This window comes from Artemia sp. Qi Xiang Cuo, chromosome 12 (assembly GCF_049724085.1).
Source record: "Artemia sp. Qi Xiang Cuo chromosome 12, ASM4972408v1, whole genome shotgun sequence".
NCBI classification, from domain to species: Eukaryota; Metazoa; Arthropoda; class Branchiopoda; order Anostraca; family Artemiidae; genus Artemia; species Artemia sp. Qi Xiang Cuo.
Window position 1 is genome coordinate 33,868,316 of NC_142805.1, and position 15,972 is coordinate 33,884,287.

Below are 15,972 nucleotides of genomic sequence, written 5' to 3' on the forward strand. Positions count from 1 at the left end.
GAAAATTACCACCTTACCTGTAGCTGTTACCTTTGGTGACCCTGCTTTTAAGCTTTCATCTTGAACGGGCGGTCTGTGACCACCTTCTTTAGCTCCTTCTGGGCACTCTGTTAGCATCCACTTTTGCTTTTTCCCTTTTTTGTGTTTTTAGAGGGAGTTAGCACCCCTTATAGTGATACCAGTACCTATAGTTGTGGATTTTATTTGCCACTGAATGCTTTATACATTGCAGGTCCAGGTCTCTGCCAGTTTTTGAAAAATTCCAAAACTGGTAGTATTTTATAAAATTATCGACAAAATTTGCAATCTGTAAAAAATTGTTGCCACTCCTGGGAATACAACCAACCTTAGTACTCATCTGAAGACATACCCCAAATAACAGTTTCAAAGCATAAAAGGCGGCACATCAGCAGGGGGTGCCATTGTTATCCCTGAATCTGATTCGTGTCAATTTGATGATAAACAGGTTTCTAGTTCAATCGTCACTTCAAATAGTCAAAACTCAAGCAGACCATTGAGCTAGGATAGTGACCCTACCCAAGCTCTTTGCGACAGGAGTTACAAGACTGACCAGGAAGAACCAAGTGCAAAACAACCAAGAATTCATTCAATTTTACCGACAAAATATAGTGCAAAGCACCCTAAAACAGTGAGACTAAACAAGCTGGTTATGAAATTTATTGCTAGATATATGCAGCCCCTCTCTGTCGTATCCGATCCTGGGTTTATTGATCTGGTGCAGGGTCTTGTCCCCAATTATACTCTGCCATCCCGAGCTAAATTGACAAGAGATCTTCTACCAGAAATGTATACTGTGGAGAAAATAAAACTGGAAGGGGCTCTAAAAAAAGTACGACATGTTTCCCTTACCACAGATATATGGACCTCCCGGTCAACTGAGGGTTTCATAGCTGTCACTGCCCATTTCATGAATGAGAAAGGCTGGCTCTGTAGCAATGTGCTCGCTACTACGAAAAATGAAGAGGTTGATCAAGGAAAAGGTTGTTGCTGTAGTAACTAATAATGTTACAAATTTAGTTAGGGCCGTAAAGAATGCTGCATCCCAAGTAGGTACAGGATGGACACATGTTTCGTGCTTCGCACTTACTCTAAATTTGATTGTGGGGGGGGGGGGGGTGCTATTAATGATATTGCTGAATTACTGTCTCTCGTCCAAAAGGCTAGAAATATTGTCAACATGAGACGTAGTGCTGTAGCTACCGACAAGTCGCGCCAGGTTCAAGTCTCTATTAATAATGTTTGCACAAAAAACTAAAACCTGATGTGACCACTAGGTGGAACTCGCTTCGCACTATGTTGCGTAGTCTACAGGATTTGAAAGAGTCGGTAACAAGTTTGCTTGCGCTTCTCGGTATTGTGGACCTCCTACTCACTGAGTAAGTGGGGTGTTATTTCAAACGTGATTGCGGTGCTTACACCCTTTAAAGAGGCAACTATTGAGCTCTCTTCTAAAAGCTATCCTCCATCTCGAAAGTCCTGCCTTTGTCTAAGATTTTGAGACGCCACCTTGTTCAGGTAGATTTTAGTGGATTCTCAGGCTGATGAGCTTCGAAAGGCTTTGCTGAATAAAATGCATTGTAGGTTTATAAGCCTTGGTCAAGTCACACCTATCGCAATTGCTACATATCTTGACCCGTGTTTCAAGAAAATGTAATCTTCACCTGACGATCTTCTACAAGTTGAGAGCAAAATTGCAAACGAGATAGATTTGGCCTTGCTGGCTGCTGAATCTCGATCGGAAGATGCAAGTACCATCGCAGTGCATGCAATGCAGTCATATCAGAATCAAACTAGTTTGTGGGGTTCACACGATGAAGTCCTTATAGTCAATGCACGACATGCTTCGACAGCAACCGGATATATCATGGCTCTGCAAACTTTTAATAGTGAGCCAATAGTTTTAAGAGAAACTTGTCCACTCAAGTGGTGGAAGTCTCGTGCTATGGGGTCCCAAAAACACTTATACGAAGTTGCAATGAAATTCATGTCTGTGCCCGCTACCAGTGTCCCTTTTGAAAGAGTGGTTTCCAAGGTTGGTCACGCAATCACTGAACGGCGGAACCGACTCTCAGGGAAAAACATTGACATGCTGATGTTTTTGAATAGCCAGTAGCTAATTTTTCTCTTTTCCTGAGCCCCAATAATTCCAAATCAGGGTTTTTGTTATATTCATTTATGTAATCGAAGTTTATTTTTATTGTTTGATTTTATATTATTTGGATTTTGAAAAAAAAAGTTATACAAAATACGCTTTATTTACCATTTTGCGTTACTGAACTTCGGCAAATCCATGAGATAGCAACAAAACTGATCAGAAATATCAATATCGATACATCAAATATCGAAAGAAAAAATATCTATTAATCAAATTATCGCCCAACACTACCTTTCAGCTCTCACAATCTTTGTAAATTGGTTGAAAAAGTAGAACGACTGATCGCGAGAGGTTGCTGTTGGAGGATCTTACTATTTTGTATGGCTTTTTACATAGAGTGGTCTAGAGTTTGACACATGCAGTGGCTCTAGCGATTCCTCTAGGCCCGATATAATTCTTACAGATAGTCTTTGATCATTCTGGGAGATTAATTCTCATGTTAGTGACCATATGGCTCTTATAGCTTATGACAATCCAAAAGTGACCCCATTAATAAAGCATAAGCAGACAATTACCAATTATAGTTGTTGATTGGGCTGGACTTTACGAAATTTTATTATCTGAGGTTATTCTACATTTTTTTTCCTTCAAAAAAAAATCAAGTAGTCAACGGGACAAAAACCATTCAGTGCAAAAATCATCATCGTTAGAAGAAAAGGCTCATTCAAGAGGAGGATACTAACACTGATTAGAACTGGGCCTTATTGCTAAAGCTCGTAAAGGTTCTGTCTGTGTGTTACATTTAGCTAGAATATAGTACAGACAATTTTGAATCCAAACTAAAAAGCTTTAGCAAAAAACCTTTTCCTTGCCTCTAAACATTGGCATATTTATGGGGGGTTAAGCATAGCAACGGAGAGGTGAATTCAATCAGCCAAGCTTCAAACGCAAAAGGCGGAGTTTTTAGCATTTTTTTTTTCCCTCTCTCTTAATACCTGAAATAAAGTTAATACATTGCTCTAGAACAAAGGCGGCCATTCCAGACGATTTCGTTATGAACCCCATATAAAATTATATTTCCCCATAGTAGATTTAGACCCCCCATAAATTTGGAGTAAAACATTTAAACATCATTAATCATTATTATTGTATTTACTATTACTTTTACATAATTTGGCCTTATATTTTGTAGAAGTGTGACGATTGCCGGCGGTCAGAAAAATTTCCAAGACAAGTCACATGTGGCCTGCGAGTTGGCCCTCCCTGCTCTACACAATCAGTAATTAACGATTTAAATATACTTCTGGCCAGGGGCGCAAAATAGGTTGATCTGATAAAAAAAAAATTAGGGGGGGGGGGGGCGCGAAATAGGTTGATCCCATAAACTTACGTTATGAGCAAGTTTAATTAACGCAAACTTCAGTTAATTAAGTAGATTACACTACTTTAGACTACGCTAGGGGGGGGGGGGGCACCTCCTCGCCCCTCCCCTGGATCCGCCACTGCTTCTGGCTTTATCATCTTTGGCTACTACAAGAGTCCAGACCAGAAAACTATTTTTAAGTTTTTTCAGCTTTCTAGTTCAGTACAATCGTTTTTATCTCCCTGATTTCCATTTTTAGGACCGTGTTTTCATCCCTAACAATGTTATGCGAGGATGTTAAGCTGTTCATGTCAACCACGATCAATTCGATCTCAATTTCATCAACAATCCGGTTCCAAAGTGGTTCCAATTAAGAGCCTAAGTTTCTTTTTGTTTCTGTCGATTAAGACAGTTTATGTATGAGCTAGGGATTTCCAATTGACTGTGTCAGTGGAGTCAAATTAGGTTAAAAACAGCGATTATAATACTTTTCTTTCATTGTTGATTTTTTCCGGCCTTACCCATTCCGATGCTAATTCATCTAGTTCAATTTATTAGGATATAATTCTAATACGAAAAAAAAAATTGGATTCCTAATTGATTCAAGAAAGCGGGACTCGATGCTATTTGTTCAAATTCATCCAATGAACTAATTGAGTAAACTTCTGTAATTCTTGCTGTGGGACCAAAGAACGTCTCATTTATCACTGGTTACTCGAGCATCGACAAATCAAGCCATAAGGGCATCAATTTTTGGCAATAGTCCTGCTAAATCCATCAAAAAACGTCTTAACATGGCAGCTAAGTCGATATTCTAAAGGCATACTTTCACTAACAAACTTGTAGACAAAAATATTAATCAGAAGGCTGCGCCCACCGATCGGTAACCACATTGGGAAAGCTTCCAAATGAATTAACCCCCCAGAATGCCACTTTTCAAACCCATTAAAAGGGAGTTTCGACTGCTTTGTAGGGTAGATTGAATTCAATATATGAGAATTACAAAAACTACGAAAATATCAACTTTTGTTTGTGACACAGAATTTGAAAAAAAAATGAAAGAAAAACTGTACTAGGCTAAGAGGTTGGTAATCCCTAAGAGGGGAGCTCCCTAGAGCAATCTGTTCACTATTCCCCAGAATCAAAGGACAAATTGTTAAAATGCACTCACAATTGAATATTTCCAAAAAATGATAATATATATATATATATATATATATATATATATATATATATATATATATATATATATATATATATTATATATATTATATATATTATATATATATATATATATATATATATATATATATATATATATATATATATATATATATATATATATATATATATATATATATATATATATATATATATATATTCTTTTGCACTCTCCTCCCCCTGAAGGCTTTGAACCAATTTGAACAAGTTAAGTACGTTATAAAAGAAACCCTTTCTAGGCCCGTTCTTTTGCACTAAGATTTCACATCTTTCTGCAAAGATTTCTGTTCTTTTAATTCATCTTTCTTCTAAGATCTTACAGCTCACTGATGTTAGCAAAAAGGTGAAAGATGTCATCCTTCAACCATATAGAACAATGACGAGAGAACTTTGATGATACACTCATGATTGTTCTTAGACCGCTGATCAGAGCAGAATGATAAAAAATGTTGGCAAAAGAACGCCATAAGATGTAAGATCTTAGTGCTAAGATTTCGCTTTTATGGGTTCTTTGTCAAAAGATGTAAGATCTTAGCACATAGATGAGTAAAAGAACGGCCCTACTGTCTTAACAATATGTAGCGAAACACAGCGTGTTGCTTAGCTTATGCATTGCTCAATAAAGAAATCTTGCTCTTTATTCTGCTCTTTTTTACAGTATATAGCGAAACACAGTGCGTTGCTTAGCTTATGCATTGCTCAGTGAAGAAATCTGCTCAATTGCAAAAATCGAATATTTATTTGACTTAAAGCGCGCTTGACACATCACAAAAATGCAAAAAGAAAGAGAAGATTTATCACTCTTCCTCGGCTACACTCTTCCCAGAAAAGAGACCTTTTCGTTCTTCTGAATCCTTCTGTAAAAATACACAATAAATTTTGATTTTTCTTTTCATTTACAAAAGAAGTACAGATGAAGCATAGCGTACATGTTTAAATACGAATATACTTTGCCTAGATTATCGAGTTTGCTAACATTAAAAATGGAAACCGTTCTGGCCAAATTCAGCTGATACCAATGTAGTTACTACAATCTCATCAGCTTTTTTAAAAGAAGCATAATTAAGATTTTTTTTAAGATCAATAGGTAGCCTCCTTTCTTTTCATTAAAAATCATTTTGATAATTTTTAGCATATAATTTCTAACTATGTAGCCACCATAATTCAAAAATATATTTACTATAGACCTACTACGAGGTGCCAGTCTGTATTTTTTTTTTAATTTTCTCAAATACTAAAAAAAATAAAATTAAAAAAAAAGTTTTTCAAAGAAAGGTAAAAAGCCATAATAAAGCTTAAGACGTGTGTGTACTATTATAAATTGCCTAAGAAACGATCTATTTAGGTCAGAAGTTTGATAAAATTCGTTAAGAACGTAAATTTTGAAAAAAAAAGATTCATGTGAGTGACGTCATATTTATCAATTTACTCGAAAAGCATATATACGTCATATTAGCCTCAGTAGGGGTTTTATCATTTTTAGTTTCAATTATACAGGCAAAATTGCACATGAAACATATATACATTAAAAATAATTAAAAAAATTAGTAACATATAAATTAGTAGGATGGAATTAGTAGGAAACATATATACATTAAAAATAATTAAAAAAATTAGTAACATATAAACTGTAGGATGACGTTTGTTGCAACTGAGATTGGTTATTTACTATATACTATAATTAACAAAATAAACCTTATTATTCTGAAACAGTAAGAGACGAACCTGAAACAATCAAGCAACTAATTAACACGAATAAAATTTCTTGTTAAAAGATAAACGTGCATAAATATTGCATTCACTTATCAATCCCTTTGCATCTATTCAAAATATTGTAAACAGTAACCTTTTCAATGTGATTATATGCAACTTATTTTTCATAAGTCTCCGATGGTACAATAGTAAGTATATTAGTGGTTATGATAGCTGGTATTCATCGAGATTGGCAATAAAAATGCAGTTTTTAGTACAATTTATATAAAAGTTTTTGATTTAATGAAGTTTTGTTTTCTAATTAAAAAGGCCACTAAACTTTTAATTTCCGTTCGAATGAGCCCTCTCGCGACATTCTATGACCACTGGGTCGATACGATCACCCCTAGGGAAAAAGGTAAATAAACACGAATTCGTGATCTTTCTTCTGGAAAAAATACATTTCACACTTTCAAAGAAAGGAGCTTGAAACGTCCACAGTATGGTTTTCTGATACGCTGAATCTGATGGTGTGATTTTCATTAAAATTCTCTGGTTTTTAGGGGGTGATTTCCTCTTTTTGTTCGAAAATAAGGCAAATTTTCTCAGGCTCGTAACTTTTGATGGTTAAGACTAAACTTGATGAAACTTATATATTTAAAATCATCATTAAAATCCGATTATTTTAATTTACTTTAAATATTTTTCTCAATTACAAAAGGCCTTGATGTGGCAATTTCCTTTAAAATGAATTATTAACCAGCTCTCTATGATGTTCAGTGCCCAGCTATGTTAGGAGAAGGAAACAAACAGAAAAAAACATGCTGTCGATGGAAAATATCGTGCTTGCAGCCACTTTCCTGGTTTTTTAAGTCAACGGATTTTCCTTGCTGTTCAAGCCAAGGGACTGTAATTTTCTTTTACAAGGGGTTTCGGACACTTGGTTCTATCAATGTACGTTCTAGTTAGATCTGACACCACTTTTAGGAGTTATGAGCAATTGCATTTCTTTTTATGGTACGTGATCGTCTCTTACTAGGTTGCCGTTACCGCTGCGACACTAATCTTTAGAGTAATTTAAAACAAAAAAATTTTTGTCGAAAAACTGCATTTTTCTATAGCTCTGTTTTGAAAAATGTTATAATTATCTTCCTGCATACCAAAATTAAAATAAGACTTTTACCACTATAAATTGCCTAAGAAACGATATTTAGGTCAGAAGTTTGATAAAATTCATTAAGCCTTAATTTTGGAAAAAACGATTTATGTGAGTGACGTTATATTTACGAATTTACTCGAATAGCATATATACGTCATACTTGCCTCAGTAGGGGTTTTGTCGTTTTTAGTTTCTATGATACAGGCAAAATTGGACACGAACTTATATACATTGAAAATAATTAAAAAAAATAGTATCATAAAAATTAGTCGATAATGTACCGATGATCTGAAGTACTTGAGAAGATCTTCCCTTGGGCTATGTAACAACTGGGATATGTGTAGATATTATAGAAATTCCCTTGCGGAATGCGGGAATGAACCTGAAATCCCCCGATCGGGAGGAACGGTTAGCGCCACTGCACCATCACATGGGTAACTAATTGTATTATTGTATATAAGTTTTGGTTAATTGGGATAATCATAAGCTCCTATCTTTAATCACTTCAAATTGTCCTGCTGGCTTAAAGCTTCGCTTAGGTGCATGGATTGTAAATAACACGAAAATGTTGTCAAAATTGTTTAGGTGGAACTTCTCTTTGAATACTTTCCTTTTTTAAGGCGTTTTTAATGGAATTGAACTACAAAGCATACCATTAGACTAATATGAAGGATGAGTCTAGTTAATTATTCCTACATAGAGGTTTCAGACAAGGCGGTTCTAATGGTGTACTTTTTGTTTTGATCTGACTCTATTTTTAGGAGTTATGGGTTATTATATTTCTTAGTATCGGACGCGATCGCCTCTTACTAGGTTGCTAGCTACCGCTGCAACCCGGATTAACATATTTATTTTAATGTCTTAGATGTAATTATAGTGAAATTGTAGGATGACGTTTGTTGCAACTGATATTGGTTCTTTACTATATACTATAATTAACAAAATAAACCTGGTTATTTTGAAATAGTAAGAGACGAACATCAAACAATCAAGCAGCTGATTAACGCGAATAAAATTTCTTGTCGAAAGATAAACGTGTATAAATATTGCATTCACTTATTACGTCATATATGGTTATACGAAGAAAATCAATCCCTTTGCATCTATTCAAAATATTGTAAACAGTAACCTTTTCAATGTGATTATATATGCAACTTGTATTTCATAAGTCTTCAATGGTACAATGGTAGGTATACTAGTGGTTATGATAGCTGGCATTCGTCGAAATTGGCAATAAAATGCAGTTTTTAGTAGATTTTTTTTGAAGTTTTTAATTTAATTAAATTTTGTTTTCTAATTATAAAGGCCACTAGAACTTTTAATGTCTGTTCGAATGAACCCTCTCGCAACATTCTAGGACCACTGGGTCGGTACGATCATCCCTAGGGAAAAAGGTAAATAAACACATTCGGGATCTTTCTTCTGGCTAAAAATACAACATTTCACAGTTTCGCAGATAGGAGCTTGAAACCTCCAAAATAAGGTTCTCTGATACGCTGAATCTGATGGTATGATTTTCATTAAGATTCTCTGGTTTTTAGGGGGTGTTTTCCTCTTTTTTTGAAAACATGGCAAATTTTCTCAGACTTTTGATGGGTAAGACTAAACTTGATGAAACTTATATATTTAAAATCATCACAAAAATCCGATTATTTTAATTTATTTTAAATATTTTTTTTCAATTACAAAAGGCCCTGATGTGGCAATTTCCTTTAAAATGAACCATTAAACATCTCTCTATGATGTTCAGTGCCCAGCTATCTTGGGAGAAGGAAAAAACATGTGAGTGAAGTCATATTTACATATTTACTCGAAAAGCATACACACGTCAGATTTGCCTCAGTAGGACAAAATTGCACATGAAACATATATACATTGAAAACAATTAAAAGAATTAGTAACAAAAAAATTAGTCAGAATTATCAATGTCAGAAGTTCACTTGCGGAGTTCGGGATTGAACCTGAATTCCCCCGATGAGTAGGATCAGTTACCTCCACCACACCACCAGAAGGGTAACTAATTGTATTGTTTTATAAGTTTATGTTAATTGAGAGAATCATAAGTTCCTAACTTTAATCACTTCAAATTGTCCTGTTGTCTTAAAGCTTCGCTTAGGTGCATGGATAGTAAATGATACGGCAATGTTGTCAACATTGTTAGGTGGAACTTCTTTTTTGAATATTTTGCTTTATAGGGAGTTTTGAATGGAATTGAACTACAAAGCACACCATTAGACTAATATGAAGGATGTGTAGTTAATTATTATACACAGGTTTCAGACAAGGCGGTTCTAATGGTGTACTTTTTGTTTTGATCTGACTCTATTTTTAGGAGTTATGGGTTATTATATTTCTTAGTATTGGACGCGATCGTCTCTTACTAGGTTGCTAGCTACTGCTGCAACCCGGATTAATGAATTTATTATCATATCTTATATGTAATTAAACTAAAACTGTAGGTTGACGTTTGTTACAACTGAGATTGGTTCTTTACTATATACTATAATTAACACAATAAACCTGATTACAAAAAGGAAAAAGTCTAAGACTTTTTCTTCTTTCAAATAGTAAGAAACGAACCTCAAACAATCAAGTAGCTAAGGAAGTCCAATGTATGCAATGGTTTGTTATTCCAATGATCGCCTTTTAATTTAATCATCTATATAGTGATTCCTTTTATTACTTCAGTTACTATGGGCTACAACTCGTTCCTTAATGTAACTTCTTCTTAAATCAAGATGTATTGTTAATGGATATAGTTTTTTCACCTCTTATGCTGAGATGTCCAACTGGTAGTTGGCATTTAACATAGCTTAAGGAAAATTCATCATCTATATAATGATTCCTTATAATACTTCAATTACTATGGACTACAGTTCGTTCTTTATGTAACAAAAATAACATACAACTTCTTGTCGAAAGATAAACCCGTGTATAAATATTGCATTCACTTATTACGTCATATTTGGTTATACGAGAAAAATCAATCCCTTTGTATCTTTTCAAAATAGTGTAAACAGTAACCTTTTCAATGTGATTATATGTAACTTATTTTTCATAAGTCTCCGATGGTACAATAGTAAGCATAATAGTGATTATGATATTTGGCATTCATCAAGATTGGCAATAAAAATGCAGTTTTTAGCGGAATTAAAAAAAAATTTAATCTAGTTAATTTTTTTAACTAAAAAAGGCACTAGAACTTTTAATTTCCGTTTTAATGAGCCATCTCGTGACATTCTAGGACCAGTGGGTCGATACGATCACCCCTGGAAAAAAAGACAAATAAACACGCATCCGTAATCTTTCTTCTGGCAAAAAATTAAAAATTTCACAGTTTTGCAGATAGGAGCTTGGAACCTTCTTAATAAGGTTCACTGATACACTGAATCTGATGGTGTGATTTTCATTAAGGTTCTATGACTTTTAGAGGGTGTTTTCCCCTTTTTTTCGAAAATAAGGCAAATTTTCTCGGGCTCTTAACTTCTGATGGGTACGACTAAACTTGACGAAACTTGAGAGAGATTAATTGAGATTGAGTGAGATTGAGCGACAATGAGAGAGATTGAGAGATTAAGAGAGATTGAGTGAAATTAAGAGAAATGATGATATATTTGAAATCATCACGAGAGTCGTGTTTTTTTTTATATCTATTGGTATCAAAATTCCGTTTTTTAGAGTTTCGGTTACTATTGAGACGAGTCACTCTTACTATGCAGTTCGTTACCACGAACTGTTTGATCATATATCACACTTAAGAAAAGGTGTTTTGCCTTTCCTTAGCTGTATACAGTAAAGAAACGAACCCAAGAGAATCAGGTAGCAGATTTACTCAAATATGACATGATACCCAATATAAAGTAATCTGATATGCGAAGATGCAGTTTTCATAGAACAATTGTAGGTTATCTAAATACCATTCTTTGCGAATTACAAAAGCCAATTACAATTTCCTTTCAAATGAGATCTTAAAAAGCTCTCAAAGATGTTTCAGTGCCCGGCTAGCAGCGGAGGAAAAGAAAAAGAAATAAGAGCGATTTTGTGATAAAGTAAGAATATGTGATTTTGCAAAAACTGCAAAAAAAAATGTTTTATTTTGCTGCTCAAGACAGGGGACTTTGTTTCCTGTAGAGTTTTCAGCCATGATAATTCCAATAATGTACTTTTTGTTTCTATCCGACGCCAATTCTTAGGGCTGTGGACTATTTTTTGATGTTCCCATAATTTTGTTTTGGAAAGAATATTTTACTACAAGACAGAGCAAGATCAATTACCACTCCTGAATCAGCTACAAACGGTAATTTTTTCTCACTAGCCAGAGTTTTTTAAACGCATTTCTAAAATTTTGGTTACTATGCGTCGCGGTTTCTTTTTTTCTAGATTACAGCTACCGCTGCAACCATGATAGTCAGAGTTAGTGGGGATGAAATTTCCCATGCCTCCCGTCTCTCCTCCAGAACACTCGTCTTTAAAAAATATTTTTGTATTTTCAACAACTGGCAAAGGAACCATTACTTGTGCAACGGATCGATAAATAAAACAACTTACCGTCACACAAATTCCATGTTTAATGGCTAAGGCTCTCATTACTTCAACCTTCACTAACCGCTGATACTCCCTTCCCTGTTCTCTTGTAGTTTCAAAAGTGACTACCCTCTCATCAATGACGTGCTCTTTTAAGACAAGTTCTTCTGAATTAATTCGTGCAGAAATTTGACCTTTTTGAATCAAGGGGATGAGCTCCAATTGCAGGTCACTAATAGTTGTATTAAAAGCTGAGGCCATTATGCGCAGATCAGCACTTGAATATGACCTGTTATAATACATAACATAAGCACAAGCATGCAAGTTAAGAAATACTAGACACAACGCATCATACATATACAAAAGAGGGCAGAGAACAAGAGTATGTTCACCTAAAAGTGGTCTGAGAAACCACACCTCCTTTGAAAATTATTTAATTAATTATATTTGGATATCCAGGCTATACGCGATGACTGATTGGATCGCATCGCAATTTAAGGTATGACTAGTCGGAATATAAATAAAATGAAGAACCAAAAGTTTTGAATATACAAGAGGATTTTGGTGATAGCAAAAAGAGGCATAAGAACTAATAAGATAGTTCTCAAAGGAGCCTCAAATCTTTCCTGTGCTCGAAAATCTAGGAGGGGGGGGGATATAGAAGATTGGCACATATCCCTTGCCCTTAATTTACAACCCTGTTTAAAGGTGCTCTCATGCAAAATTTGCAAACTCGTATGCAAAATTTAGCTGCTTTCTTCAGTTTTGATATTTGAAGTGCTAAACATTCTCTTGGAAATGGAGGGAGCAGAGGGGAGGGGTAATCTAGGGGGATATAGAGAATTAACACATGTCTCTTGCCCTCAATTGACGACCCTGTTTAAAGGTGCTCTCATAACAACTTGTATGCAAAATTTAGCTGCTTTCTTCAGTTTTGAAATTTTAATTGCTAAACATTCTCTTGGAAATGGAGGGAGAAGGTTCAGCCATAGTGCGATTTTGCCAGACATAAAAAAAAACAGTTGTAAAATCCACTGATAAAGTGCAGTGGATAAAGGTTCCTGGATAAAGAATGATACTGTCTCTCAAGTAGGGATATCATCGACAGAACTACCCCACAATATCGTTGTGGCAGCTACGGGAGAATAAATTTAAGGTACCATCGACCGTTGCATTTTGATTTGCGGATTAACTTTCCGTTTGGATACTTACTGTCCCTCCATTTTGTCGCCAATTCTCTACTTGAAAATGGCTCCTTCCAAATTTACAATTCCAAATGTTTCCCATACGAAATACAACGTATGTTTATCCACGAAAAAATACACTTGGATTTCACTGTTTTGTTTCGTACAAATCTGCTTGAAAAGTTCACCCAAGTCAAGAAGTCTTTCTCTTCAAATCATGTTCAAGCATTGATTTTTACCTACCACATACACTACAACGCTTACCCAGATTCCTAGGATTCTGAGAAGAATAACAGAGGTTTTCATAGTCTGTTCAATTCAAGTTTGATCATTTTTGCACTCAAGTGAATTTGACCAGGCTCTAGGAATTCCTGATCAATATGTTTAACGTTGCTAACAGTCAAGTGAGATGCGCAGTAAGAATATAAAACTGAAGTAAGTATATTTCTAATTTATGAGCCACATGAGTGTCAAAATGAATTTATGAGTGTAAAAATGAAGTGAAGGATTTTCAAGATAGTCATCGAGATTACATATGTTGAGGAGCAAGAATGATTCCACCTCATTGTTACTTATGTCCCCTATTATCCCATTTCAGAGAGCTGTGAGTCATGGTTGTTTTATGACAGATACCATGATATGTGACATCATACATCCAAAACTGGTGTTTACGGAAATTAGTTTCGTCTTATGAGAGTTGGTAGGCACTATTTCTACTAATCTTTACCGTGATTTGTCTGCCATTTTTGAATGCTAATCTTCAGTGACGGCAGATTCACCCTTATGTGAACGGCGGCTTTTTCTCTTTTGTCTGCTTCTTCGGTATCGTCAATGGCGGCATATTTTGCTTAATAGCAAAGTTGTCAAGTGTGTTACGCACATCCTTTCCTGATGCAGCAAAATCAAGGTGAAAATCGTAAAAAATTGTCTTGTATATAGCAATGCCTTTGAATTCCTCACCAGTAGTTCTCTGGGCTTTGACATAAACTGCATACGCCTTATTAATGTTCAAATTGAAAGAAAAGTACTGTTTGTGATGTTTCTGTCTTGAATAGTGGGATTATCATAAGGTGACAAACTCCAAACACATTGGTTTTGCTTCTTCGACACTTTCTGAAGATCTATTTTATTCCAACCGCCCCCCCCCCACACACACCAAATTGGAAGGCCCCTTCCAATCACACACCCACACCGACACGGTAAGAATTGCTCATCCTATTTTATCACTGGGTACTGCAATAAAAAAAAAAAAAAAAGCAGAAACACTGGTTCGATCACAAACAGTCGATACGGCTGACCATATCGACATTGCAGCATTTAAGTGTCATTAGTTCCGGATCTAGAATTTGACACTCCATCTTTTTTGTGTTTGTAGTGATTTTCGTCATTTTCTTTTACCATTTTCACCGACGAATACAGTCCACAATTAAAGGAATTCGAGTTATGGAAGACTATGTAAAAGACCGAAAGTGTAAGCTCACCTGAAGTACTGAATAAGGGCTCTACTTCTAATCTGTGCATAAAGTGAATTCACGTGCGGTGCTAGGTACATGTCCAACAATAGGTTATCCTAGAAAGAGATCACAAATAAGAAATGCCTTAGATCTACTTAAAAGTAAACCAACTTAACTTAAATGCTTAAAATAAAAAGGTTCTTAACACGAGCACCATATTTTTTTTTAGAAAAGTTATTGTAGAGAACCGAAAGTGAAATAAAGAAAATGTCACACCTCAATTTTCAAAGCTAATACGCTTAAATTGCTTGAGCAGCAACCTTTGGTCGGCTTCAAAGACAAAAGTGAAGTAAGAGAAAAACTTGGGTTTTGTCTCTTTGTCGTTGATGTGACTCTGCAGCTGCTAACTTCAAAAACTTGCTAAATCGTATTGCCCAAGGATAAACGTGTCTTCAAAAATTGAAGACAAATTGGTCAAACACAGTCTAAAAGTGAACCATTTCTGCTAACCAACTTTATAGTAGCCAACTTTATTCTCTATTCCTGACACCCATTAATAATGTTACTTTTAAAAAGAACTATGCGCATAAGCTGACATCACGGTATTTTGTCTTAAAACATAAAAACATGGTCTATATTGTTAATTCTTTTCTCAGATGTATATGAAAAAGGTAGACCTTTTATTCCTTTTATTCGTTATTGATTGTAAGTTATTCAGCGTGTTAGAGATGGAGAAGAATTTTTGGACCCTCAAATGCATATCAGAAACCAACGATGACACTAGATCCACCTCTCTACCCCTACCCCCATCCTGAAGCTGAATGTGCTCAACAAATATTAATTACAAATTACTTTCCACAATAAGCCAAAATTTCCGAACTTTGAAGCTCTAAACTCTGCTAGCCCCTGGATCATGAAGGTTAACGGCATAAAATTTCTTGCATAGCGTCTCCTTCATTATAAGTACCTAGCTGTCAGGCTCAAGCAAATCTGGGTAATCATATATGGAAGGTAGATAGGGCTTCAAAATGGCACAGATCTTTGAAACCCCCCCCCTATGGCCCATAGGACTTGCCTAAAAAGTTTTAAGTGGATCGGTGCACCTTATCGGAAAGGCCGTGTAAGGGCATACCTGATCCTCATTCTCATGTCCCGTTGGCAGAAGGAAATAAACCTCAAGCAGATCAGTAAAAAAACATACCTGACTACCTTTCTACTGAAAAGTTGGCATTTGTGGTGTCGCTGGAGGGGCCAAGGTG

The 15,972-nt window shown here is 35.3% G+C and overlaps 1 protein-coding gene across 3 annotated transcripts in view; it reads right to left on the reverse strand.

Moving 5' to 3' along the window:
* Window positions 1-5,418: 5,418 nt before the first annotated feature.
* The window catches only part of LOC148946048 (COP9 signalosome complex subunit 1-like), a 58,960-nt gene continuing 48,406 nt past the window's right edge, over window positions 5,419-15,972 (reverse strand). For 2 of the 3 annotated variants that reach the window (XM_089097997.1, XM_089097999.1), the window contains exons 10-12: window positions 14,741-14,829; window positions 12,100-12,364; window positions 5,419-5,557 (exon numbers count right to left, since the gene is read on the reverse strand). In XM_089097997.1, the coding sequence (XP_088954123.1) occupies window positions 5,498-5,557; window positions 12,100-12,364; window positions 14,741-14,829 (414 nt within the window). In that variant the 3' untranslated portion in view covers window positions 5,419-5,497. The remainder of the gene's footprint in view (window positions 5,558-12,099; window positions 12,365-14,740; window positions 14,830-15,972) is intronic. The other variant, XM_089097998.1, reaches the window with a different exon arrangement.